General features: G+C 34.9%; 1 protein-coding gene across 1 annotated transcript; it reads right to left on the reverse strand.

Annotated features, from left to right (window-relative positions):
- Positions 1–3,671: 3,671 nt before the first annotated feature.
- On the reverse strand, positions 3,672–24,709 carry LOC105336698 (uncharacterized). The gene is made up of 4 exons (XM_066084917.1): positions 24,623–24,709; positions 13,251–13,862; positions 12,913–12,960; positions 3,672–7,984 (listed from the first exon to the last, which is right to left on the reverse strand). Exons 2-4 carry the CDS (start codon positions 13,831–13,833, stop codon positions 3,672–3,674), a joined length of 4,944 nt encoding a protein of 1,647 aa, XP_065940989.1. The 5' UTR covers positions 13,834–13,862; positions 24,623–24,709.
- Positions 24,710–27,011: the final 2,302 nt, after the last annotated feature.

A 27,011-nucleotide genomic window follows, 5' to 3' on the forward strand; every position in this document is an offset into this window, starting at 1 on the left:
ACCATCTAAAATGCCTTGAACAAAGAAACAATAATATAATATTTACATGATATATTATTCAATTTAAGAACCCAGATATAGATGAATCATCTGTTTTGTAATACTTTCTTTGTATATATACATGTATTAGTTTGTGTTTTGTTCTATACTATTCATGTTTATGACTTTAGTATGGCTTAGTCTTATTTTAAATTACATTTAAAAATTCTCAAATATATTACTTGGAACCCCCACCTCAAACAAACTCAAATATAAACAGTTCTATATAAATGATTCAAATTGTAAATGTTTATACTCCACATTCACCCCCCCCCCCCCCCCCAATCAAACCTGGTTCTAAAGATTCAGTCTTCATAATACATTCTTACATGTGTACAGTAGAAAATTTCAAACCATTGGTTGATTGCTTTTTCTCTCCTGATGAACATTAACATTTTGGAAATTGCTTAATTAAAAAAAACAGTCCCTTAAGGTCATGACCTACATTGTATTTGATGCATTATAATACATTAAGAAAGAAATACTCCTTCCTTCATATTATAACTCATATACAGATGATAAGTGTCTACACTTACTTACAATTTAATAAGAAGTTGTTTATACAGGGTCAATATGGGGTCAACTCAATAGGTATAGTGCAAGTCTGACAAATGAAAAAAATAACTTTTGCAACTAAAATGACAGAAACTTTACAAATGCGATAGGATAGGTAACGATGATAAGCTTATTTCAATATTAAAAGATGATGATACAGTATGCTGTCAAAGGCAGATCACATTTAGAAAGTGAAAGTAGAACTTATGTATGCTGGCATCTCATTATATTGTGCTACTGCTACTACATGTATTATGCTTACCTATATTGGTCAACATCATAATGATAATCCAATTAAAACACAATAATGAATTCCTTTAGCTGATCTTTACTAATCCTTTTCTGCAAAACACAGACATGTATGTATACAATCGAAGAGCTGGGTAAAACTAGTACCCGCTAATGATACCTGCAGACCTGTGTTGTGTACGTAACCTCAGACAACGATCACTTATTTGTAACATGCATATATTTTTATGACCTATTCTTCAAATCCACTTGCACCATTTTATTAGGTAAAAAACAGCTTTAAGGTGGTGTAGGACACCTGCATATTATGATTGAGATAAACAATAAAGTATATTAAATATTAATTAAATATTTACCCCCCAAGTAATGTTACCTAACATTGAAGCGCAATGGCTTAGAGCGTTTACATGTCTCTAAGAGCATTGGGGTCCAAGGTGTATTTTTGGTAATTTTACAATTGATAAAAATGAATTTTCAGGGGGGGGGGGGGTCTGGACCCCTCATTCCCACCCCTTCTCTAAATCTGTGCACACGATGATTAAAACTGGCAACCGCCACAGGGAGGGGGCATAATTTAATTTTCAATTTTGTTTGTGATCATTATATAGACCATTATACTTTCTGTGACATGAAGTATTAAGATTATTGATTAACTGAAAATTCACTGCAAACAGTTCAACCCCAAATTGCACATAAAGTGCTGCTCATGTGTATTATCATATGGGAAGGGATCTCATCCTTCAGTTATAAAAATCATAAGTTTTAAATGTATTACCGGAGCTTGCATGTGGCCTTCATTTTTGATTAAAATGGTACAGTGTTATTTAGGGGCAAACACTTGGTGCAGATATTACTGTCTAATGACAGCATCTAGTTTAATTATTGTTAAGGCTAATGGAATATTTATCTACGCTTATTTAAAGAATTTTTTTTTATTTCTATAATTTCAAAGGTAACATAATAGTTATTATATCCAATACTGTTTTTGTTAAGCTGAAAGGAAAATCAAAGTTATAGTTTTAGATATAATAAAACAAAACCAATGAAAAAACAAACCCTCAATCATTTAAATAATTTTATTTAATTTTAAAGCCATATCGACATTACACAGAACAAACCGAAATTAGAACCAATATTTATTTTGTTGATGCTGAAGAATACATCCTACATTAAATTCCAAATATCCAATTTCAGAAGTTAGCAACGTAGTCAAAGAATGCTGAAAAGAACATCCAACTTGTTCTGCGTAAAAATAAATCCACTTAACCAAATATGTTTAAGTATATTTACCAAAACGAGTTCTAAACGCTTGACGACAAGAGACATTAATCAATAAGTATTGTTTATATATATCAAAAAAACAAATCAATGCATTCAAGACAAATCATTCTAATTATAAAATGCGAATTTAAATCAAATACCAAAGAACAAAATTAACTAAAGAAAAAAACCAATAAAATAGAAATGAATACTACCATACAAATACAATCATAACCACAGGTATATTAATGCTGCAAACAGGGAAACGTTTGCTCCATTGCTATTATGACCCCCTTTCGTTTTGTTGACAAATTTCAGACTGAGTGAATTCAAAGAAATTAACTGTCCATTGTCCATATGGCAAAGCCGGATCCAGATAAAGTTGGAACAAAAAAAGAAAGAATGGGCGAACCCGTTGTACAGTTTACAACCTTAAATCAAAAAACAAGTTTAGCTATTTAAAAAAAACTTACTGTCTCAAGAGCAAACCATAAACAGCAATTAGTTATCAAAGACAGTTTAATGGGTTTTTTTATATAAATGCCACCTTCCTCTACATAGCTTGGCGAGTGGAACATTTTATGTCAATATGAATCTTTTAAGCCTACGTGTCTAAAACTGAGAAATGCGTACCCGAGCTTGTAAGATCGACTCTAGCAGGGTAAAAGATATTTTAGGAATAGTCGTAGAATCGTATTATTATGATTAAAGTTACGCCACTGCATTTAGCATCTGTTTTTACTTATATTAGTTTTTACCTATCCAAAGTGCAAATAACTTATATATAACCGATATAAGCCACACCGCATCATTTTGTTTTTTTACATTTTTATATCAATATGTAAATAAACAATACCATAAGAAAAACAAATCATTTCAATACATATTATAGAATATCATTTTTAACTAATTTGACCTGAAAACCAAAGGCTGAATTTCGTTCATAGCAATTTGTACTGTTTTTCTGTTTACTCACTTTTTAAGATTTGAAATCTACGAAACATGTTAAGTCGTGAGAGAAACGATCTTCAGAAAATTATCTCCTTTGCGCCGAACAGTATTTCAACGAATGAAATAAATGCAAATGTTCACATCATGCATTGTCTACCAATCACAAAGGAGAGGAAGTGCACAAACCGGAGACTGTAAATTTTGTCAACTCTTTATATCGTCATCTTCATCTCGTTTTGCTTCAATTAATTTTTAAACTTTATCCAAATGTCCATATCGGCATGATCCTATTTTTGGTATATGATTCTTGTCATTCACGTAAATATATGCCCCTGCTTCAATTAGTTTTAACTTTATCTAAATACCCTTTATTACATGCTGCAGGTAATGGTTTAAATTCATGTTTAACAAGGTTGACATATCCTTTTGCTTAAAAACATTTTTAAACACAATCATCATATTTAAAAATGCATGCCGCTGTAAACGGCGAATGTTTTTCTGCACACATATTAACATCAGCACCTGCTATAATCAATTTCTGAACAATATCTTTATGTCCATTTTGACATGCTATTGTCAGTGGTGTGATTCACATCAGCACCTTCATCGATCAATTTTTAAACTACATCTATATGTCCATTATAACATGCACATGTTAGTGGTGTACCCTTCCCGTAATTGAGATTCACATCAGCACCTGATTCATTTAATTGTTGAACTACATCTATATGTCCATTTTGACATGCTATTGTAAGTGGTGTATACTCCCCGTCATTGAGATTTACATCAGCACCTGCTTTAATCAATTGTTGAACCACATCTAAATGTCCATTATAACATGCTATTGTAAGTGGTGTCCAATCCCCGCCATTTAAGTTAACATCAGCACCTGCTTCAATTAAATGCTGAACTACATCTAAATGGCCATTATTACATGCAAATATTTGTGGTGTACCGTTCCCGTCATAGAGATTCACATCAGCACCTGCTTCAATTAAATACTGAACTACATCATAATGTCCTTCATAACATGCAAATATTAGTGGTGTACTCTTCCCGTCATAGAGATTCACATCAGCACCTGATTCAATTAATTGTTGAACTACATCTAAATGTCCATTTTGACATGCTATTGTAAGTGGTGTAGTCTTCCCGTCAATGAGATTCACATCTGCACCTGATTCAATTAATTGTTGAACTACATCTAAATGTCCATTACAACATGCAGATATTAGTGGTGTACCCTTCCCGTCAATGAGATTCACATCAGCACCTGATTCATTTAATTGTTGAACTACATCTAAATGTCCATTATAACATGCAATTGTAAGTGGTGTCCAATCCCCTCCATTAAGGTTAACATCAGCACCTGCTTTCATTAATTTTTGAACTACATCATAATGTCCTTTATGACATGCAAATATTAGTGGTGTACTCTTCCCGTCATAGAGATTTACATAAGCACCTGCTTTAATTAATTGTTGAACTAAATCTAAATGTCCATTTTGACATGCTATTGTAAGTGGTGTACTCTTTCCGTCTTTGAGATTCACATCAGCACCTGCTTTAATTAATTGTTGAACTACATCTAAATGTCCATTATCACATGCTATTATGAGTGGTATACTCTCCCCGTCATAGAGATTTACATCAGCACAAGCCATAATCAATATTTGAACTACATCTACATGTCCATTATAACATGCAACTGATAGTGGTGTACGCTTCCCATCTTTGAAGTTAACATCAGCACCTTCCTCGATCAATTTCGTAACTACATCAAAATGTCCATTATAACATGCGCATATAAGTGGTGTACGCTTCCCGCCAATAAGGTTAACATCAACACCTGCTTTAATTAATTGTTGAACTACATCTAAATGTCCTTTATGGCATGCTCTCGTAAGTGGTGTCCACTCCCCGTCATTAAGGTTAACATCAGCACCTGCTTCAATTAATTGTTGAACTACATCTAAATGTCCGTTATAACATGCACTTGTTAGCGGTGTCCACTCACTTGCATTGAAATTCACATCAGCACCTGCCTCAATCAATTTCTGAACTACATCTAAATGTCCATTACAATATGCAACTGTATGTGGTGTATCCTTACTCTCATTGAGATTCACATCAGCACCTGCCTCAGTTAATTTCTGAACTACATCTAAATGTCCATTATAACATGCTCTTGTAAGTTGTGTAGGCTCACTCTCATTGAGATTCATATCAGCACCTGCCTCAATCAATTTCTGAACTACATCTAAATGTCCATTATTACATGCAATTGTAAGTGGTGTCCAATCCCCTCCATTAAGGTTAACATCAGCACCTGCTTCAATTAAATGTTGAACTACATCTAAAAGTCCGTTATTACATGCACTTGTAAGCGGTGTCCACTCCCCGTCATTGAGATTTACATCAGCACCTGCTTCAATTAATAACTGAACTACATCAAGATGTCTATAAAGACATGCTTTTGTTAATGGTGTACAGTTACCGGTATTAAGATTTAATGCAGCACCGGCCTCAATCAGTGTTTTAACAATATGCAAATGCCTATAAGAACAAGCTGCGGTAAGTGGTGTATCCATACCGTCAGGAAGGTTTACACTAGCATTTCCTTTAATCAGTGTTGAAACTATATCTGAATATCCTTGTCGACATGCGACTGTCAGTGGTGTTTTATTTGTACACATAGCATTGACATCAGCTCCTGTATCTATCAACACTTCAACTACACTAATGTGCCCATTTTCACAAGCACCAATGAGTGGTGTGAATATATCAGTTTTATGATTGATATTAGCTTCAATATTTATCAATGTTTTTGTGATTTCTAAATATCCCAGAGAACATGCAATAGATAGTGGATTCATTACCCAATAAGATCGTCTGTGACAGCTTTCTGTTATGTCAATTGCCTGTTTATTGACGTGTTTTAGTAGTGTTGTTACGGTGGTAATATCACCACTATAACAACCAAGGCAGAGCAGCCGATTTTGTTCTACAATGACAGGTTCAATGTATGAGTCAATTTCCGATTCCATGTTTGTGTCAACAACTCCCATGTCATCATCAATACTGTTTGGGTGTTTTTCTGATTCGTCTGTTTTTCTATAATCTTCATCGATCTCCATTGCACATGGTGTGAAAGGGTACTTACTGGTGTTGTTAAAATGTGAATCCGATGTTACACAATAGCCAAAGCAGAGCAAACAACAATTTAACATACCCAAAGTATCATTATCTTGTTTGCCTGACATGCAATTGTCTCCAGAACCTTTTGACACATTGGCAGTATCATTTTCTTGTTCGTCTGGCAGGGCATTATCTGGAATAAATTCTGACTCGTTGTTGGTACCACGTTTGATCACGTCTGAATAATTTTCTTTGCATTCATTGTATGAATTTCGAAAAAGATCATAGCTGTTGCTGTGCTCGCGTATAGTTTTAGCTATTATATACTGTAAAAGTTGATTATGTCCCTGATAAATGACCCAGCTAATGGCCCTTATACTGGTCTCATAATATCTGCTAAATCTCTCGTTGATCAACATTCCATTGATCATCCTTTCAGTGCCACCACTTACATGAAAGCAATCTACTTGGTTTACATAGTGACGTAAGTTTGTTGTGTGTTTCAGCTCCGAAAAAAATAAGGATTTGAGTTTTGGATAAGGTTTTTCCGCCATCACTTCAATAAAAGCTTGAACCACTGACGGGTGTTTCAGAGCTTCATTACCAAAAACGTTATACCACTCCCCATTCTCTACGTCTATATACAAACGTTCAGCAAGGGGTTTATGATGTGATCCTTGTAACTTTATACACAGATCAATTACACTATTTTCTACAGTATTTTTTTTAATCTGCTTATTGTCTTTACATGTCTTTTCTCCACTTTCTATGTTCTCACTATCAAATGTCTCCAATTTGATGTAATGGGCAATATAATCACTGCTCATGTATTGTAGTATTAACCTTTGAAACCGACGACCAAAATGAAACGCAACAATTTCAAACATCGAGTCGTGAACAAAGGTAAACTCACTACCGAACCTCCTTGTGTACGTTTTTTCCATTTCTGACAAAGCATCGATAATGTTGAAGCTTTCCAAATCTTTTCTCACTTTACAGGCTTTTAAAATGTTATTTTTCTTCTCATTAACGTTGTTTTCACCATTGGCATTTGTAATGTTGTCTAAAATATCTTTAGATAACTTGTTTTGATTGACCACTAATAAAACTAAGGAAGCATAAAACTTTTTGGATTCTGTACTCATGTAGTCTAGTTCGCCCAAAACGCATGGAACTGGTGATATGAAAAATTTTGAACCATAATCTTTAAAGTTTGGCTTTGATGAAAACAACTTGCATAAAAGTGGAAACATATTTGATGATGATTTGATTTCAGCTGAGGACAACACATCTGATCCTAATTGATATCGTGCTAATATTGTAAGTTTGTCATTATCATTAAGCACATTATCCTTACTATTTAACATGACTACATTCCGTTCTTGACTCAAAAAATGTGTTGATAATTTTTCATTTCTATACACAAGCTCGCGACATGTCATAAGAACCTTGGTTTTTGACATTTTTGGTGTTGTCAAAATATCTTCATACTTTTTAAATATATTATACATAGTCACGTCTAAGCCAAACTTTCCCAATACATCATCAATAACAAACACTTGCGGATTCTGTGGATCACAGTAAGTTTCAATGTCGTTTATATTTTTAATTGACAATATGTCGTACCCTTCTCCCTGCAATACGAGGGCAATGTGACGTGCTGTTGCCGTTTTTCCTGAGCCTGGAACACCAACAAACATCACGTATGGATGGCTTCTTACTTTTTCAAGCATCGATGAAAAGCTGTGAGTTTCAAAAAACACTTTGTCATCTTCTTTCCATTTCGAAATATCTGAAAAGTTTAATAGAATTTTTTATATCACCAAAATATTTTTGACGCTTTTAATTGAATACGATTATTACACTATTTATATAACGTTAACAAGTCTAGTCAAAATCCGAACCTATATAGAAAGCTCTGGACAATATGTTTGTGAAATAACGTGTTACTGTTTATAACGCGTTAAAAGCTTCAACTTAATTCACAATATCATTGCAATGAGCTTGCCTCGCCTTAGAAACTGCTCCTACGAAAAGCATGCCATTGCGTATCGATTAACTGAGAGACAAAAACACCATCTACAGGTGACGAAGGTATATTGCTACATAAGTAAGGAAAGTCTACTACAGAAAAAATGACGTCATCAAGTGTATCATAAAGTTTTGTTCTTAGGTTACCATCAATGTCCATATATCGAGTCGACGTAAGTATGGAAATAACAATTCTTGTGAAATATTTCTATGGTAAGAGGAATCTACATTGTAAAAATCATGGCTCTACCACTCCCAGGGAGTCATAGGCATGGCCAAATATGTTTTTTACAAGCCAGATTGTCAAAAATTGTCTTCTTTAATCTCACACATGTAAGGGAAAAAAACGAATACATGGTTATGATGTCCATAAAGCTCTCTACCATAATTGTGAAATTCATGTTGCCTAAGTCGGTAATTCAGGCTCTATGGTTTGGGCATAATGGCAATATAGAATCAAGGTACTGAAACTCTGACGGGAGTTAATTTTTTTGACTATCATTTATTTTAAAATCAGTTTATCTTGCATAGCAATTAGTTTCCAATTTGTATTTGAGTTACGCATTTTTTTATAATATGAATTTTTAGACTTTCGCGACAAAAATTTCGAGAAAACCCTACATAAATCATGTTGTGTAATATTTAAAGATGAATTTTAAACTATATATTAGTAATCAAGACAATTTTAAACATTGTATGGATCCAAGCACTATTGATATCGAGCTCTAGTCTTGTTCAACCAGACGCTCGGCTGTCTCCGTTAATCTCCGACAAGCAAGAGAGCCTCTCTGCTTGTCGGAGATTTACGGAGACAGCAAAGTGTCTGGTTGAAAGAGACTATATTACACTCTGGCGTAGGAATACATGATACTACAGGAATATCTTAATTGTTCGTATTATTTAAAATCTGATTATTTTCAAACTGTTCATAGATAAGTTTTCCTCATAAACAATGCTCCAGCCTACATTACATCGAATTTCTCTATTACTTTCAATAACTAAGTCTTATCAGCGGTGATTATTCGTGCTTAGGTCTAAACACTGTCTCACTTTCGGTTTGCCAGATTTACTGCATAGGAGAGTTGATTGAATTAACTCTCAAAAATGTGTGAAATCTCTTAAAATTATCTTCTCTAATCCATTATATATAAATTTAAATCAACATGCATGAATATAATATCAATGAAGTCTTTAACCTCAACTTTCAAAATCCAAAACCCCTACTGATGAATATATTGTTAAAAAGTCTTCTTCTCTACTTTCATACATTTCGAATCTAGGGCAGGACCAGAACATTCATATAGTGTATTGGGTATGGTGCAGGGTGTGGCCTTATTGATCATATAGTGTTAATGTATATAATATTTATAAAATGTTGACATAAAATACAAACTTACTGCATAAGTAAAAAAATTAATGAATATGCTGTCATCATTAATTATATTTGTCTTACTATTTTATTCTGCTTTGAAATTTCAATAAGCGGAACAAGTTAATCCATATATTTAGAAAAGAATAAGGATGTAAATGAAAGTTAAGATATTGTGAAAGCGTAGGAATGAAAGGGAGAGGTTGTAATAGTTAATGGAGTTATCTTCCGTTGCTTGTTCATAATGGAGTAATCTACCTATACTTGTCAATGTGTAGTAATCAATCATTAAAAATATTGTAATTCAGAAATTATTTGATTTAAAAAGTCATACAAGTGTGTAAATTATTCAAAACAAAACATTTTTTGAACTTAAAGAAATGGACTTGTTAAAAGCATAGTAATAATTGTCAGCCAAATGACTGATACGCAGCACATGTAAACTGATTATGGTAAAAAAGTCGGATGGTGATGTATTAACGGTGATTGAATATTAAAAACTGGAATATGTGAATGGATATGAATTACCTTTATTATGTCGTTTAATTTTCGTATTCAAAAGTGCGTAATTCAATCTTTTCCGTTTTGTTTTATCAACATAGCATTAGTTTATTAGAAAATTTTGATATTCGGTCTAAATGACAAATTTTGGAAAACTTAAAACAATATCGATTTGAAATCGTTCTTTTACCTTAAACGCTCCACTCAATTACAAACAAACCTCAAAAAGAGCATATTCGTTGAAATCTAAACATGCTTAAAGCGGAAGTTAGTTCGGAGACGGAGGAATCTCTGCGTAGATCCCTAGATCGTAGAAAATGTCTGCTGTCGTTATTTCAACATGTTAACACCGACTTTAAAGAAAGTATTTAAACATTCTGATTACAATTATATCATACTTATTTTGTTTGGGAAGAATTTGATTTGGAATAAAAATTAACTCAAGGTTATTTCCTACTTGGATGATAGTTATTTATTTAATAAAAATGCTTATATTAATGCATACATCTATTTATTCTTAAGATTGACGTGTTCACCTTAACATTATCAATTTTGTCTAGTCGATTACTTGAGTGACAGAAAGGCATACGTTAGCGTTTTACTCAGAGCACTGTGTACATTGTATATGTAAACCAAACCGGAATAGATGTTGTGACGTCAATATATATATATATATATATATATATATATATATATATATATATATATATATATATATATATATATATATATATATATATATATATATATATATTGGTTTTTAATACAAAAGAGTTCTACATCATGTCATCCTTCGGTAAATACTGTTTCTCTAACTTTAAATGTGTATTAACGCTTAACTATGGAGTTTAATTTCAAAACATCATGACTACATGTGCTAATTTAAACTACTTTATTAATTTATTTAAATATGTGTTTGACTTTCTTTCCTATTTAAATCCTACCCAGAGTAAAGTATCACAATTGTTGCGTGGACCCTGAGGTCCACGCAGAAAATATATAAGCGAGGTTAAACCGGATGTTATGGGGAAAATCCAGCCTGTGCATGAGCTAGCCTGGTTCCTGTGCGTAATGGGTAGCTCAGGAAACCAGGCTAGCACACGTTTATCTGAATCAGGATCGGGTTCAAAGGCGCTGTAATTGTAAAGTTGTCGGTAAACAGCACAGACACAAAGTCTTCCTTTTAAAAAATGATTGGCATGTGATATGAATTATCAGTATTATGAAATAAGTTAATGTTATTCCGAAACAACAATTTGCAATGTTTTATTGTTTTCCGAATGCACAAGTAACTAAACTTTACTTTTTTAGTAGGCGAGGCTAGAGTACTTCCCGATTATTATTTTTTAAAAGTAGTGCGAATCGTAATGTGTGCCAAAATATTAGAATTTACCGAATGCCTGATACTATACATCCAAACTTCATTCATAGATATATCATATTTATTCTAAAAGTATGAATCCTTTAAATTCTGAGATAAAAGTTCAGGGCTATATATACATGTATACGTAATACAACATACACATGTAATGGTTAAAAGCAGAAGGCTTGAGTCGGTGGAATCTCTGATAATCTTAAGGCTTTCACGTTTTCGTTGGAAACACATACAAATGGTCCACGTATTGTCCTCCTTTTTTAAAGGACAGCAACTTGTTATTATGATGTTTTGTTTTTCCGTGAGACGCTTTATTTATACAATGAATTATTCAGCTGATGGTTGTATTTCTTAGATGCTTGATTTGTGATAATTATCATATTTGTCACATTACAACAACTATCTTCTTACCAATGTTTATAACCTAGGGTATTGTAACAATTTGATGCATACTAAATGCTAGAATTGCTGTACACTAAATACTAGAATATATAGTCAAAGAATTATATATGCTTACATAATCAAAGTACTGAAGTATTGAAAACCGGGCTCTTTTGGTGTGTCGTTATGCATATTGTGTAATAAAAAATGAAATGAATCTCTCTCTTTCTCCTCTCTCTCTCTCATGCTTTTAATGTCAGCAAAGCGTCAAAGAGCGACCAAATTCTATAAGCGGCTATAAACAAAAATATGTCTGTCAAGTAGAAAAAAGATCAACAGTTGCTGCCTTAAATTTTGCAACAAGCGTTATATATTCAATCCCCGTTTCTTCGACGCGCAGCAAAATAGTTCACGTAAATTCATGCGCATTGTATGTGTCCAAAATGCATAGTCTTGTTTTTAAAACAGGTTATTAATCAGAAAACACAATTTTCTCGAAATTAAAAAACAAAAACAAAATGCCAGCAATTTTGACAAAACGAGACTTTTTGTGTATCTATTTGGTAAAGCGGAAGCTTTTACTGTGACACTGTTTGGGTTTTTGTTTACTTTTAAAGCTGTGCTATTTATAGTAACTTTGGCGATTTGCCTGCCTACAGCCTGGACTCTGCTTTCAACAGAGCCCGGCTAAAAATGAGAGAGAGAGAGAGAGAGAGAGAGAGAGAGCATATCCTAGAAGCATGATTATATATGCCAATGTCATTGACATGAGGTTATGCAATTCCCACAACATCACGGTAAGGTATTTGCCGGAATAATATATCTCATATATTTTGAGTGTGTCTAGTGTATCTGTTATTTTCTAAAACACAAGAACATATACAGATAAAAGGAGCACGTAAGGAGTATTTACTTTTTTTCTTCTAATTTTCTGCTTTCAGTAAGTTGTTATAATGAATTATTTAAACCGGACTATGAAAATGGAAAGCCCTCAAACTTTACATCTATTCAGATGTATGACGTTATGACATTTTTGTACATTTCATTGTTTAAATAGCCATACCTTTCAGAAGAAAAGGAACCTTTGTATTTTCTAGACTTGCTATTCTGTCTGAAAATAAAAATTATAAATAAAAACAAAACTTATTATTTTCTCATACCTAAAATGGGTTAAAACTAAGATGTACCTTAAAAATGTTCATATTGAAAATTAAACATAAGAAGTACAAGTTATAGGAAATAAAATTCAGTAAACAAAAAATGTTTAATCTTTTTTTCTTTTTTTTAGTATGTAGTGCGTTTCTTTTATAAATACACTATAGTAATAGTGTGTATGAAACATTTAAGAACAACAATTAATAACTAGTAATCACGTCCGTGACATTTAACCATTTAACTGACCTTGCAGTTCTTCAATAAGGAGCAATTTGTCTATGAATTTCTGTTCTACTTCTCTGTCCATGGGACACGACTTGATCTCTGTCACAGCGTCTTGGAAATCAGTAGAGCTTCCAATGTACGCCTCCAACTCAATTACAATTAAAAAGAGCTCCTTCCATTGGTTTATAAACTCCGTATCCTGGATAGCAAAGTGGGTCGCGTGTCCGTAATACTCGTTTCTAACCAAACGAATTCTCTCAATATTTGCTGACACACTCCTATCTGTTCGGCTAGGTTTATTTCCCCATTTTAGTCTATGTTCAGGGATTGAACAAATGTTGCGTAATATGACGTAGAGCAGCGGGATGTCAAAATTTGAGTAGTCTCCGCTATTAATTTGTTGTAATTGAGTTTTACTGATTGGAGGCTTCGTGTATTTTGGAAGATTGGCCATAAAAACTTTAACATTGTGTGACAATGCGGCTGGAGTCATCTCTTTTTTCAGAACAGCGCGTAGTGCGTCAGTGCAAGGGCCAAGGATTATCCGGGCTACACGAGCTAGGTTGGTAGTCTCCCGGGTTGAGTCGTATTTTGATAGAGCCATCCTAATTGTTGTCAGTAAATAACCTTTTTCTGCAAGAAGATAATAAAACTTGAAAACTTGTTCAAAGATATTTAACATGTTTCCTAAATTTTTAATTATTTTTAAAGCGTATGTGTTTACATTTGAAATCATAGACGGCGTCTACAGTCAGTTCAAGCATATCTTTTACAACATACACCATAGCATAGCATAGCATTGTGATCTCTTAGCATAGCATTGGAATCTCATAGCATAGCATTGGAATCTCATACCATAGCATACAATCTCATAGAATCGCATTCATCATAGCATACCATAGCATACCATAGCATAGCATACAACATTATTTTAACTCGGTTTTAAATGTTTTTATTCGAAAAAAATAAATGTTCATATGATATATTTGTGGTAAACTTTGGCTTCTTATTATTTCACTTCGAAATGTGTGGAGTTCTTCTGTGTATGGAGGCGTTTTTGTTCAAATCTCATAGCATACCATACCATAGCATAGCATACCATATCATTAAGCCCTTCATATCAATTTCTCATAGCAAAGCATACAAATCTCATAGCATACCATACAAATCTCATAGCATATCATTAAAATCGCATACCATAGCATAGCATAAAATTGTAAAAGATATGCATGAAATGACTGTAATACTCATTCGTCTCTAAAACTTGCAGTATATCAAAAGATGCGGTTCAATGTAAGTTGTTTTTATTCTGTTTTATTTTGGTATAAGGTAAAAAGATGACAATGATTTTTTAAAAAAAACAAGATATCTGTGAGCCAATGCTCACTAGTGATACCCCCGCTCTGAAGTGAATATGCAAAATAAGCAAAGTCGACATTTAACAGAAAGCTGGCATCCGATTGGTACAGAAATATATCCCACGATATGGCATGTCTAAACAAATAGTGTGTTAAAATTTCAAGCATCTGCAATAAATAGCTGCTGAGAAATCTTTGACGAAAATTTGTTTGAAAATTTTGGCTAAAATAAACAAAGTACTCATTTAACAGGAAGTTGACGTCCGATTGGTACAAAAATATATCCCACGATATGGCATGCCCTAACAAACTCTGTGTAAAAATTTCAAGCATCCCCGATAAATAGCTGCTGAGAAATCTTTGACGAAAATTTGTTTGAAAATTTTGGCAAAAAATAAACAGTCATTATTTAACAGGAAATTGACGTCTGATTAATACAAAAATATATCCCACAATATGGCATGCCTAAACAAATAGTGTGTTAAAATATCAAGCATATGCGATAAATAGCTGCTGAGAAATCTTTGACGAAAATTTGTTGGAAAATTTTGGCTAAAAATAAACAGAGTCGTCATTTAACAGGAAGTTGACACCCGAATATATCCCACGATATGGAATGCCTATACAAATATTGTGTTAAACTTTCAAGCATCTGTGATAAATAGTTGCTGTGAAATCTTTGACGAAAATTTGTTTGAAAATTTTGGTTAAAAAATAAGCAAAGTCGTCATTTAACAGGAAGTTGACATCCGATTGATACAAAAATATATCCCACAATATGGCATGCCAAAACAAATAGTGTGTTAAAATTTCAAGTATTATATAGGCATTACCACGATATGGAATGCCTATACAAATATTGTGTTAAACTTTCAAGCATCTGTGATAAATAGTTGCTGTGAAATCTTTGACGAAAATTTGTTTGAAAATTTTGGTTAAAAAATAAGCAAAGTCGTCATTTAACAGGAAGTTGACATCCGATTGATACAAAAATATATCCCACAATATGGCATGCCAAAACAAATAGTGTGTTAAAATTTCAAGCATCTGCAATAAATAGTTGCTGAGAATTATTTGACGGAAATTTGTTTGAAAAGTTTTGCTAAAAATAAACAAAGTCGTCATTTAACAGGAAATTGACGTCTGATTGGTACAAAAATATATCCCACGATATGGCATGCCTTAACAAACACTGTGTTAAAATTTCAAGCATCTGCGATAAACAGTTGCCGAGATAAATGCGACAGAATATTTTGTTACGGACAGACAGACAGACGGACAGACAGACAGACAGACGGACAGACTGACAGACACACAAGGGTAAAACAGTATACCCCCTCTCCTTCGGAGCGGGGATATAAAAAATCTAATAAACATCCTACGATGCTGACTATATAAATATCAATATACATTACACAACTTTAAGAAACATTATAGCTTGTGTTGGTTTATTATAATATTTCAATAAATCATCACATGTATCATCATCAAATATACTGATTTAATATAGAGATGTCATATATGTAAAAATAATATTATTGATAATTATGTATTTTTCTTGTAGTAATAACATGATCTATAGTCACCGACAATATGTCGGTATACCGCTGGACTCGCTGGTTGCCTTGTCACACACAAGTCATATGTCTTGACTCGCTAGCTTATAATAAGTAATTATATGAAACAAGTTTTAGCTGGATTTAACCATACATTTACGATTAAAACTGGTAGATGGAATGATATAGAATGAAGTAGCAGGTTATGTAATTTATGTTAAAGAGACATCGAAGATGAATTTCACTGTATTTTGTGTTACACCGTGTTGAACAACGAAAGAGAAAAGTGTATACCAACATTTTATCTTTTTAAACCAAATATTGTTAAATTTAACATTCAGTTTTCCTCAAGCTATGTAAGCTTATTAAGCAAGTTCTGTAACTTTATCAGTATTCTTAACGAGAAGGCTAAACCTCCTGGTTATGAATTCCTATATATTTATCTACATAAAAAATGTACATTTATACTTCATTTAAAAGAGCTGTTTTATAGCAGCACCAAAGTTCTTGGAAACCACGATAAGGGCAAAGCCAGAGACTTGCTTATCCGGTACTCATATTTCTTCTCTGAGACTGATGAGGATGTCGGTCGAACCTCAGTGGTTCAGCACAAGATCGATACCAGAAACCACCCAGCTATCAAACAGGCACCAAGACGTCTGTTATTTCATATGCAGAAAGAAGTCGACGAACACGTTTCTGACATGCTAAAAAGGGATATCATTGAGCCTTCATAGAGCGCTTGGTCGTCAGCAATCGTCTTGGTACAAAAGAAGGACGGATCTAAAAGATTCTGTGTAGACTAAGGCGGTTAAATAGTGTGACGCGTGCGATGAAAGACGCCTATCCCTTACCCCGCATCGATGAGTCACTCAATCAGTTGAATGGTGCCAAGTGGTTCAGTACTCTCGATTTAAACGCAGGGTACTGGCAAGTTGAGCTGAACCCAAATGATAAGCCTAAGACAGCCTTCGTGACGCGGCAAGGTTTGTTTTAGTTCAATGTGATGCCCTTTGGGCTCTGCAATGCCCCGGCAACATTCGAACGTCTGATGGAGACGGTGTTGTCAGGCTTACAATGGCAAATATGCCTCATCTATTTGGATGATGCCATTGTGTATGGGAAAACATTTGAAGAAATGTTACACAACCTAGAACTGGTCTTTGAGAAGCTAAGAGCAGCTGGTTTGAAGCTAAAGGCCAGGAAATGTACGCTGTTTTCGAAACAAGTCAAATACCTGGAGCATGTTATATCTGAAAAAGGGGTTGAGGCGGATGCAGAAAAGGTTGAAGCCGTTAGAAAGTGGCCAGAGCCAGTTAACAAGACGCAAGTAAGGTCCTTTATTGGCCTTTGCAGCTATTATAGAAATTTCATTGCAAACTTTGCTGAAATAGCTCGCCCTCTGCATCGACTGACAAACGCATCAGTTGCTTTCAAATAGACTAATGAATGCCAGGTAACATTTGATGCATTGAAGGCAAAGCTTACCTCAGCATCTATCCTCACACATCCCGATTTCAGTAAACCCTTCATCCTTTATACCGATGCCAGCCAAAATGCGATCGGTGCAGCCTTGTCACAGATCCAAAATGGACAAGAGAGGGTAGTAGCTTATACCAGTAAGGTATCTCGGCAAGACGGAGAGAAGGTACCGTGTGGCTAGGAAGGAACTCTTTGCAGAAGTGACGTTTATAAAACATTTCAGGCATTTCGTGTATGGACGCAAATTTCTTGTTGTGACGGATCACTGTTCCCTCCTGTGGTTGCTTAGGTTTAAGGATCCGGAAGGGCAATTGGCTCGAGCGCTAGAGGTGATTTCGCCATATGATATGGAAATCGAGCATCGAGCGGGGCGATTACATGGACATGCAGATGGGCTAAGTAGAGTTTCTTGTACCCAATGCGGATATTTTGATGATTGGGAGAAAGCAGATGTGCCTGAGGACTATGCCAGGACATAAAAGCATGAGGTCAAAACACCAGCACTGTTGAATCGAAAACACTTGTAGAAATGCAAGATGAGAGTCGGGATATAAGACTTGTGAAGGATTGGATGGAGGACGGTAAGCGTCCAGACTACAGCGAAGTCACTGCTGAAAGTTACATGGTCAGGTCATTGTCGGCTCAATGGAATAGATTGGTCCTGAAGAATGAATTGCTTTGTCGTATATGGGGAGTTGAAGAAAGCAACAATACGACATACCAAATTGTTATGCCGCTCTCACCGCGAAGTTTTATCTTGCAGCATATGCACGATTCCAAGACCTCTGGTCATATTGGGGTGACCGAGACATTGAACAAGATTAGGCAAGCTTATTACTCGCCAGGGTTGCAAAGCGATGTCCGGAGATATGTTGCTGGATGTGACCTATGTGCACGGAGAAAAGCTTCACTCAAGACAAAAAGAGGTCCAATGCAGCCTTTGCAAGTTGGTTACCCAATGGAGAGGGTAGCAACAGATATCCTTGGGGAGTTCCCAGTCACAGATAAAGGGAATCGCTACGTACTGCTGGTGTCAGATTACTTCACTAAATGGACAGAGGCCTTCCCAATGCCGAACATGGAGGCTCAAACTGTAGCAGGAGTAATTGTAGAAGAAGTAATTGTAGAAGAAGTAATCTGTAAGTTTGGAGTCCCTGTCTTAATACACTCCAGTATGAAAGTCTCTTATTCAGGGAGGTGAGCCACCATTTGCAAATCCGAAAAACAAGAACCACACCATACCATCCACAGTCTGATGGTATGGTAGAAAGGTTCATCAAAACCTTAGCTACCATGCTTAGTAACTATGTGGACGATAATCATCGGGACTGGGATGGATGCATACCTTTTGTAATGATGGCATATAGAGCGTCCCAACATCAATCAACAGGATTCACACCAAACTTGCTTATGCTGGGTAGGGAGTCTACCACCCCGTTAGATATCCTGTATGATATTCCCTCATCTTGGAAGCAGGTACCAAAGCATGACTGGGTCTGGGTTCTGCTTGATTAGATGGAACGGGCTCATCACTTAGTGAGGCGACATTCAGAGGGAGCAATTCTACGACAAAAACACTATCACGACATGAAGATGTCCTATGAACAATTCAAAAGTGGAGACTCAGTTTATGTGTACTTTCCCCAAAGGAAAACTGGTTGTTCACCAAAGTTAACATCGTATTAGCGAGGACCATTCCAGGTCCTGGCAAAGATATCCGAAGTCCTTTACAAGGTCAACTGTGGACGCAATGGAAAGGAACAAATGGTTCATTGCGACAGGATGAAAGCCTGTAAAGCTCAAGTACTCAGAGGCGAGGATATCGAGCCAGAGTCAAGTGACTCTCCAAATGTTAAACTAAATTTGGAAGAGCAGGATGATGACTTTGGTTCATCCTACACGCGGGGGTGTTAAGGAAGCATATTGGAAATTTAGCGTCTTATTTTGACTGTTATATTCAAAATCGTGAAATTAAATAAGTATTTTGAATAAGATAAAAAATTTAGTATTATCCTTTAAAATAGATGTCAGTGCAATTAAACCGGGTAGTACATAACTGCCACATTGGTGCATTATCACGTGACAACTATAAATAGCTTACGTATATTCCTTAACATAAAATGAGATAGAACAACACTACCCCGCGGTTTCAAAAATAAAATAAACATACCAATTGAGAGCAAAACATCTCAGTTTAATCAAAACCGCTGCTAGAATCCTATGATTTTCTTTATTAAAAAGTTTTTTATCCGGTTCTCGTAAGACCTTCCCAACTTTTGTATAGTTTGCACGGAAAACGGCAAATTGCATCAAAAAAACACACAACATGGGATTCTAGCAGCACTTTTCAATTTAAGCATTGATCAAACTAATGATACGTATAAACTTTCAAGTTCAATATATACGGGGAAGTGTTGTTCTTGTCAGATTTTTATATCGTAAACAACGACAGAGGAAAGCCTGGCCGAGAAATGAAAGCAAATGTACATACCTTTTAGCGAATGATTGATAAAACTAACATCTCCCCCAGTATTCTTATGTTCAATTCTCAATAAATCACACCACAATACTTTATTTTATTTCTTAGATTAGTTATATTTTAAATATGTTTACAATGTTTTCCGATCAAATTCACCCGACATTCAACTTTTAGCCATGACGTCATCAATGTGTAAATCTACGTAATATAAACTAATTTCTGGAAAAAAATTGTCTTCAGTATTTTTTATTTGTTTTTGATCTACGTTTCGTGGCTTAGATATTTGAATATGTACATAATAACTAAGATTTGTCATTTCACGGAATTGCATGTAACTCAGATTCCATATGCTTCCTTAACACCCCCGCGAAAAATGTTGAAGTTACAGACGAGTTGGTGTACTCCAACTTGGTTACAAGATTATGTGCAGGACTAGAACCTGAATTTCAGAATTATATATGTCATAAATTCTTGATCACAGAGCATATATATCCATCATAAGACCAGTAGTCCTGCTATTGTTTTGTTTTTACTTGTTGCATAAAAAAAATTAACAAAAAAATTTGAGACCATTTGTATAAGGTTAGTTCATTTTACATATTTTTCAGATTTACAATGGTAAATACTAAGGTGACCCCCAAGAAGCTTAAAGAGATACATGTATGTCCAGTGTGCTTTAAAGAAGTTGAAGGGAAAAATGCCTGGACAGCTCATGTTATAAAGTGTCGTTTGTGAAAAATGTCGTGTGTCCTTTAAGAAGAAGGAATATTTGGCAAAACATTGAGATTGAAACATGCAGAGAACGATCTGTCCAAGGAGTCTGAGAAAGACATTCCAGATCCTAGCAGTTCACCGAGAATGATACTGACAGTGAAAGTTACTGGGGTGAAGATCCAGAGGTACGGTTGGAGGAGACTCCAAGAGAAGAGGAACCTCAAACTGAAACCAATGACCTGATTGCTGGACGTATCTACAGGAAACGCACTATGCCCAGCCCTGTACAGGCTCCCAGAAAATCCATCTGCAGGACGGTAGTGTATCCTGTTCCAGGTGGCGTGACCGTTGAGACACAGACAGATACTGTTGTAATTGGTATGGCAGACAAGAGTACCCACACAGCTGGATACCGGAAGCGAGTAAAGGAGGTTACCATAACCAAGTATCATGAGAATGGCAGAAGCGTAGAGAACATTGTGGAGAGAGAGAGAGAGGAGATTTACAATATGTAAGAAAGTTGATTTTTGAAACTTTGTACAGAACTGTTCAGACAGATAGTCTTAAAATCAAGATTCATCTTGACCTTATGTTATTTGTTGTATGTTTTAAAGACTGGAAGGGTGAACTTAAGTTTAAGTTCCATTTGGTTTGGATACGTCCAATCAAACAATGCATCTATCATTTTTTCCATATTTTATGTTTTCTCCTCATTAAATTCTTTGTCATCAGCTTTTGATTGTTTTATCCTGCGAGGACACACAAATATGCTAGCTAGAAGATTAATTGTGTGACTACGTGACTGAAATAAAGAGCACATATCGTATACGGAAACTAATCCTATGTATACACACTTATGTGGTGATGGTGATAACCCATACACAAACTTGTCGAGGAATCTCATATATTCATTAAATTGGGTTTCATTCAGGAGTAGAAAAATTATAAATTTGTAATGACGACCACATCCCTCTCTGAAATCTACGAAACCTATAATTTTGCGAAAATCTTAAAGATCTGGTCTACAAAATCATGAATTCAGTTTTTCTTTTAGGTGTGTGGGAGTAAAGAAGATCATTTTGAAACATTATATACATTAACACCTATACGTCCATTTTGGCCTTGCCCTAGGGTAAAACCCATACTCTAGGGGACATGAAATTTAAAATTTTTAGATTTCAAAACATTATATGCATTAACACTATATTGTCATATCCCCCCCCCCCCCTTGTCCTGAACCCTTGACCAAGGGGCTATGTATATTATAATGTTGGTAGAAGGCTTCATGGACATTATAATCATGCATTTAGTTTTTAACAAATATGTTTGGGAGTGGAGAAGAAGATTTCCTAAGATTTAATACATTTTTACTATATGCCCATATTGGCCCAGCACTCGAATTAGAACCCCTGACACAGGGGCCATGAATTTAACAATTTTAGTAGAAGGCTTCATTGACATCATGACCATGCAACCAGTTTTTTCCTTACATGTGTGGGGGTAGAGAAGATTTCTGAAAATGTGGCCTTTTTTGCATATTTTTAGTGGTAGAGCAACGAATTTCACAATTTAGATTCCTCTTACCATAGATATACCTCACACAAATTAAAGTACTGATAGTACTTTAAAGCGTTAATCCAGCAGATAACAGATATATGTATATAACAGTTCAGATTCGGAATACGCGCTGTATTTCCTCATCACTGCATGACAGTCCCTGTAATGATGTATGCAAGCCTCGTACATTAAATTCACTATAGCCCGTACATGAGATTCACAATAACATGCATTTATGTGCATAAACCCTAACCAGATAAAATGATTTATACTTCTGCTCATATGGGGCGGCCTTCTAGCAGTTATCGCACCTGAAAGTATCTTAAGTTTGTTGAAAACACCTACAACTTTTGAACTTTATTTCGTAGGGCCATCAAACCACTTTAAATTGAAATGTTGACCTTTACCAGTCAATATGACATAAGGTTCAAAAGTCAAGGTCAAACAAAAAAAAATGCATTTTTAAGTTTTTGCTTTTTAAATTTAGTTCCGCAGACAAAATGTATTATTAATTATATTGAAAAGATTCATAAAAAAAATACCCAGTATAAACGTATGATATAGGGGATAAGGTGAGGGTTATGTCTTTGTGCGTCAGAGCTAAATTATAATGTAAATAATACATGATTAGATGTTTTAATTCGAAACAATCAAAGACATGTTTAAAATCGATTCGTTTTAACACATGTTAGAAAAAATTAAACATAATTCTGTTTATGTTTTTTGTCCCCCGCCGCCACGCGGAGAGGGGACATAGAATACCGGGAGTCCGTCCGTGTGTCCCTGGGTCCGTGCATCCGTGCGTCCGTCCGTCACACTTTTTTGTAAGCGCTCTCATGCCTACAAATTTTGACTGATTTTCATTAAATTTATTCCAAATGTTTATACCACTAATACTTTGGTCAAGTTCTTTAAGAATGTAGTATTTTGGAAATATTTGCGACAGGAAAAATAGAAAAAAAATGGGCGGTGGGGGTAAAAAAAATGTTCCTCCCAACCTCCCCACACATTAATACTTGAACAGCCCTGAATGTTTGTAAATATTCCAATATACAGTATACTACAGTGTAGTATACTGCTTGACTGGCGGGGGACCCAGAAACTCTATTCTTGTTTTTTATTTATTCATTTTTTTTTTTGCTTTTCTTTTTTTCTTTTAATTTTTGTTCTTTTTAATAAACGTACATAAATGTTATTACAAAAAGGTATACAGACGGCTTCCGATATTACTCTTGCTAATGTAAGTAGATGCCAGACGATAAGTGTATTGTTTATATCAGTCAATGCACAACGTATTGTGATCAACAAGTTGATAAAGTTTCAGACATTAAGTGTGTTGTAAGTGGAAGATGTAATATTTTATAGAAACTGCCAAATTGAGCAGGATTTCGTGATTAAAAAAAACTCTAAGCCGGACATTATACGCTCTTGACCTGACAATTTCAAGCATCCAAAATCTCAGCGAAAATGTGTTTGCCTCTAAATATATATGTATGTAAAACCGGAAGAATGCTTGAATTAGATATTCATATTTTTCACCAGGAAGGAATTGTCAACACGACTGAATAAAAAAGGTTTTTTTCTAAAATATTTGCTACAAAGCACATTACATCTACATTTGTATGCTAAGACTATAACTGTATAAGATATCACCATTTGCAACTGTACACATTAACAACAGTCAAACGTAACTTGACATGAAGCATAGTAAAAACATTGACATTTATAATAGGAGAACACGTTGGTTTGTATGAAGCGCCCTAAATGACGGTCCTATTAGCTTTATTAGCTTATTACATGCTATATTACGATGGGTGCGACCAGTCAGCAGAGGATACTCACTCCTTCTAGGCACCTGATCCTACCTATCTATTTGGAGGTTCGTGTTTTGCTCTGCTCTAAATTTGTATTTCGTTTTATGGATTTTTAGATGGTTCACGGTTTGTTATTGTCAACTTTTCATATCAAATTTTTGAGATGTGACCCCTACTTTTTTACTTTTAAATGAGACAATAAATGTATGTCTATTTGTATGCAAAGTTTTTGAAAAATGACATCACTATGAATTTTTTTATTTGCGTAATAAGTTGATTACTCTAAAATATTGTAAAATCTGTTGTTGTTTTCACACTCACACAACTAAGATTCACGCATTGAATATATCTTAAGATGTTTAAATATTATTAATTTATGTTTTAAATAATTAATTTAACAGATAAATTAGGCAACTGTGGTAAATGAACTTACCGAAATGACAGATATTTCATATAACTATTATGAAATAGGTTATATAATATGGAGAAGGAGATAAACTCTTCCTTTCTCTCCGCTGTCTGGGGTTGAAGTGTGTTAGATATAGGAATTGGCGCCAAGCATGCGCACTTAAATGTAAGGCTTGTAAAACCACTCATTCACAATTTCTTATATATCAACCAGTCGTACAAACTCTCACATGACCCAAACACCTTTGACCTTTCACACTCCAAACTTAACCAATGAATGGAAAACACCATGAATATGAATGGAATGTGGAAACGTAGTAAATTCCAGTAATCTGAAATTCACTATGTTTATAGACGATAATGAAAATGATATATGAATATGAGTACATTATATATCAATATATTAAAAAAATAATAATATATAAATCTTGAATAAATGAATAATTCACCCTGTGACACTTACATTGCTTACAGCAAGATAGAAACCTGTGGGGTTTTTATCTGAAAGACAAAGAGAAAGCAGGGTCAAACTTCTCTCTGGCTGATGCGAGATAAACAACATCTCCCTGTTCTCTTTTGAAACTCGGGAAACCATAACTCAAATGAAAAAAAAAACACTGAAAATCCGAATCCCCTTCGGTGTCCGACCTTCTAGAGAATCTGAAATTATGTTTGAAAGGAAAATATTGTATGAAAAAATCAGATACCCAGTGAAAACAAAATGACTAGTGTGTTGAATGGCAACCGCTTTTATTACGTAGCAGCCCTTTCTCCAGGAACATCTATTGCTAGAGTATATCACTGCGCTGGGCTAAGATGCTCATTTTTCACTATGGGCAGCCAAAACATGAACAGAAATATTTTTGCACCAACTGCTGGGACACCGATCACACCAGGAACAATTGTAAATACAATCCTAAATGCAAAATGGTTTGTAGTAAGATCATTCTCCTGGCGGCCGGAAATGCAAATTCTACGACATGTGATCGCATTGAATGGAGAAGGTAATGTGCTGTCCAATTTTTTTTCCGTGCCAGATCAATCTCTATGGGGTTTGTCACAAATCGGCAGAGCATGCCTTTCAATATGCTAAGGCAATGCTGTGTGGCACCCTTGATGTAGCCAAAACCTTCCAAACAGCCGATGATGCTCTGTCTGCCAAACGATTCGGTGACAAGATCAGGGTCAGCAATCAGTGGTCCACTACCTATCAAGCCGTCATGACCAAAGTGGTCGAAAATGAATGCGTCCAAGCTCAACAGTTCGGCCAAACGGAACATGGTGCTGGCTGAAACTACCTACGGACCCTGCTCAACAAGACAGGAAAGTAAAATACCGAGCAGCTAGCATGGTAAAAACCTTTTAGGGAAATCCTAAGCAAACTTGCAAAAAAATACGCAAGCGCAAAAAGGGGGATAAATGGAGCAGTCCACAACAGAAGCATAATTCAAAAGAGAACAGCAAGCAGCGCGACATAGTGGTTATCCTCAGTGAAATACGCGCTCGTCAGTACGATTCCCATTCCGCATCCTGACGTGAGCTCTCATTCGAGACGGATGGAGATGAAGATGAAACATAGATGCTCTCAAAGACTGACTCTTATACGATATCGGGTATGTTTATACTATAATTCTACTTATTATATTGTATTCTATTTACCTACATATAGAAATTAGGGAAAAATTACAAATCCATTCAGTTAATGTAAGGGGGCTTAATTCTGATGAAAAACGTCAAAAATGAATGGCTTAAATTAGCTCAATGTGATGTTATCTTATTAAAAGAGACACGTTTTATTGGAAAAAAATGAACTTACATAAAATGCCGGATGGCAGGGGAAAGCGTTCTCTTCTTTACCGATTCGTCACACAGTTCAGGTGTTCCAGTGCTTTTTCGAAAGAATTTAAGTGTCGAAATATTAAATGTTAAAAAGTCAGTTGATGGTAGAAAAATATTATTGAATGTTGAATTTGATAATGAATTTTTTACAATTGTCAATATACGAGGTTTGTCCAAACAGTTGGTGCACACATGTAATTTTATTAAAAATAACTGCGCCAATATCAGGAAAGTATTATAATATTTTAATATAGAGTATAATAATCTATATGTATAAAACTCGGAGCAATGTACATTTTTGTATTGGAGTTATCATTATATATACATTGCATATACAGGCCGCACGGCCCAGTCTGACGTCGATTTATAGCGATGTTACTATAACGTCGTAGTCCTGGGTTTACCTGATAGTAATATGCCGCATACGCCGTTTGGTCAGATGGTTCAATTGCATTCTCCATTGAATTATCGGTTGTGCCACTGATGGGAAAGTAAACTCGAACATTTTCGATGTTCTTTCTGTTTCCTCTATTGTTTGTTCTGTTTATATCTGTGTTTTACCTCAGTCAACACAG

Source organism: Magallana gigas, chromosome 1 (genome assembly GCF_963853765.1).
Source record: "Magallana gigas chromosome 1, xbMagGiga1.1, whole genome shotgun sequence".
NCBI lineage: Eukaryota > Metazoa > Mollusca > Bivalvia > Ostreida > Ostreidae > Magallana > Magallana gigas.

Bases quoted from the DNA above. Each gene is read 5' to 3' on its own strand.
- LOC105336698 (XM_066084917.1), bottom strand. From the start codon at position 13,833: ATGGCTCTATCAAAATACGACTCAACCCGGGAGACTACCAACCTAGCT. The intron at 12,961-13,250 runs GTCAGTTAAATG...TTTTATTTTCAG, and splicing joins CCTTATTGAAGAACTGCAAG to ACAGAATAGCAAGTCTAGAA. The intron at 7,985-12,912 runs GTATGGCTATTT...TAAACTTTTCAG, and splicing joins GGTTCCTTTTCTTCTGAAAG to ATATTTCGAAATGGAAAGAA.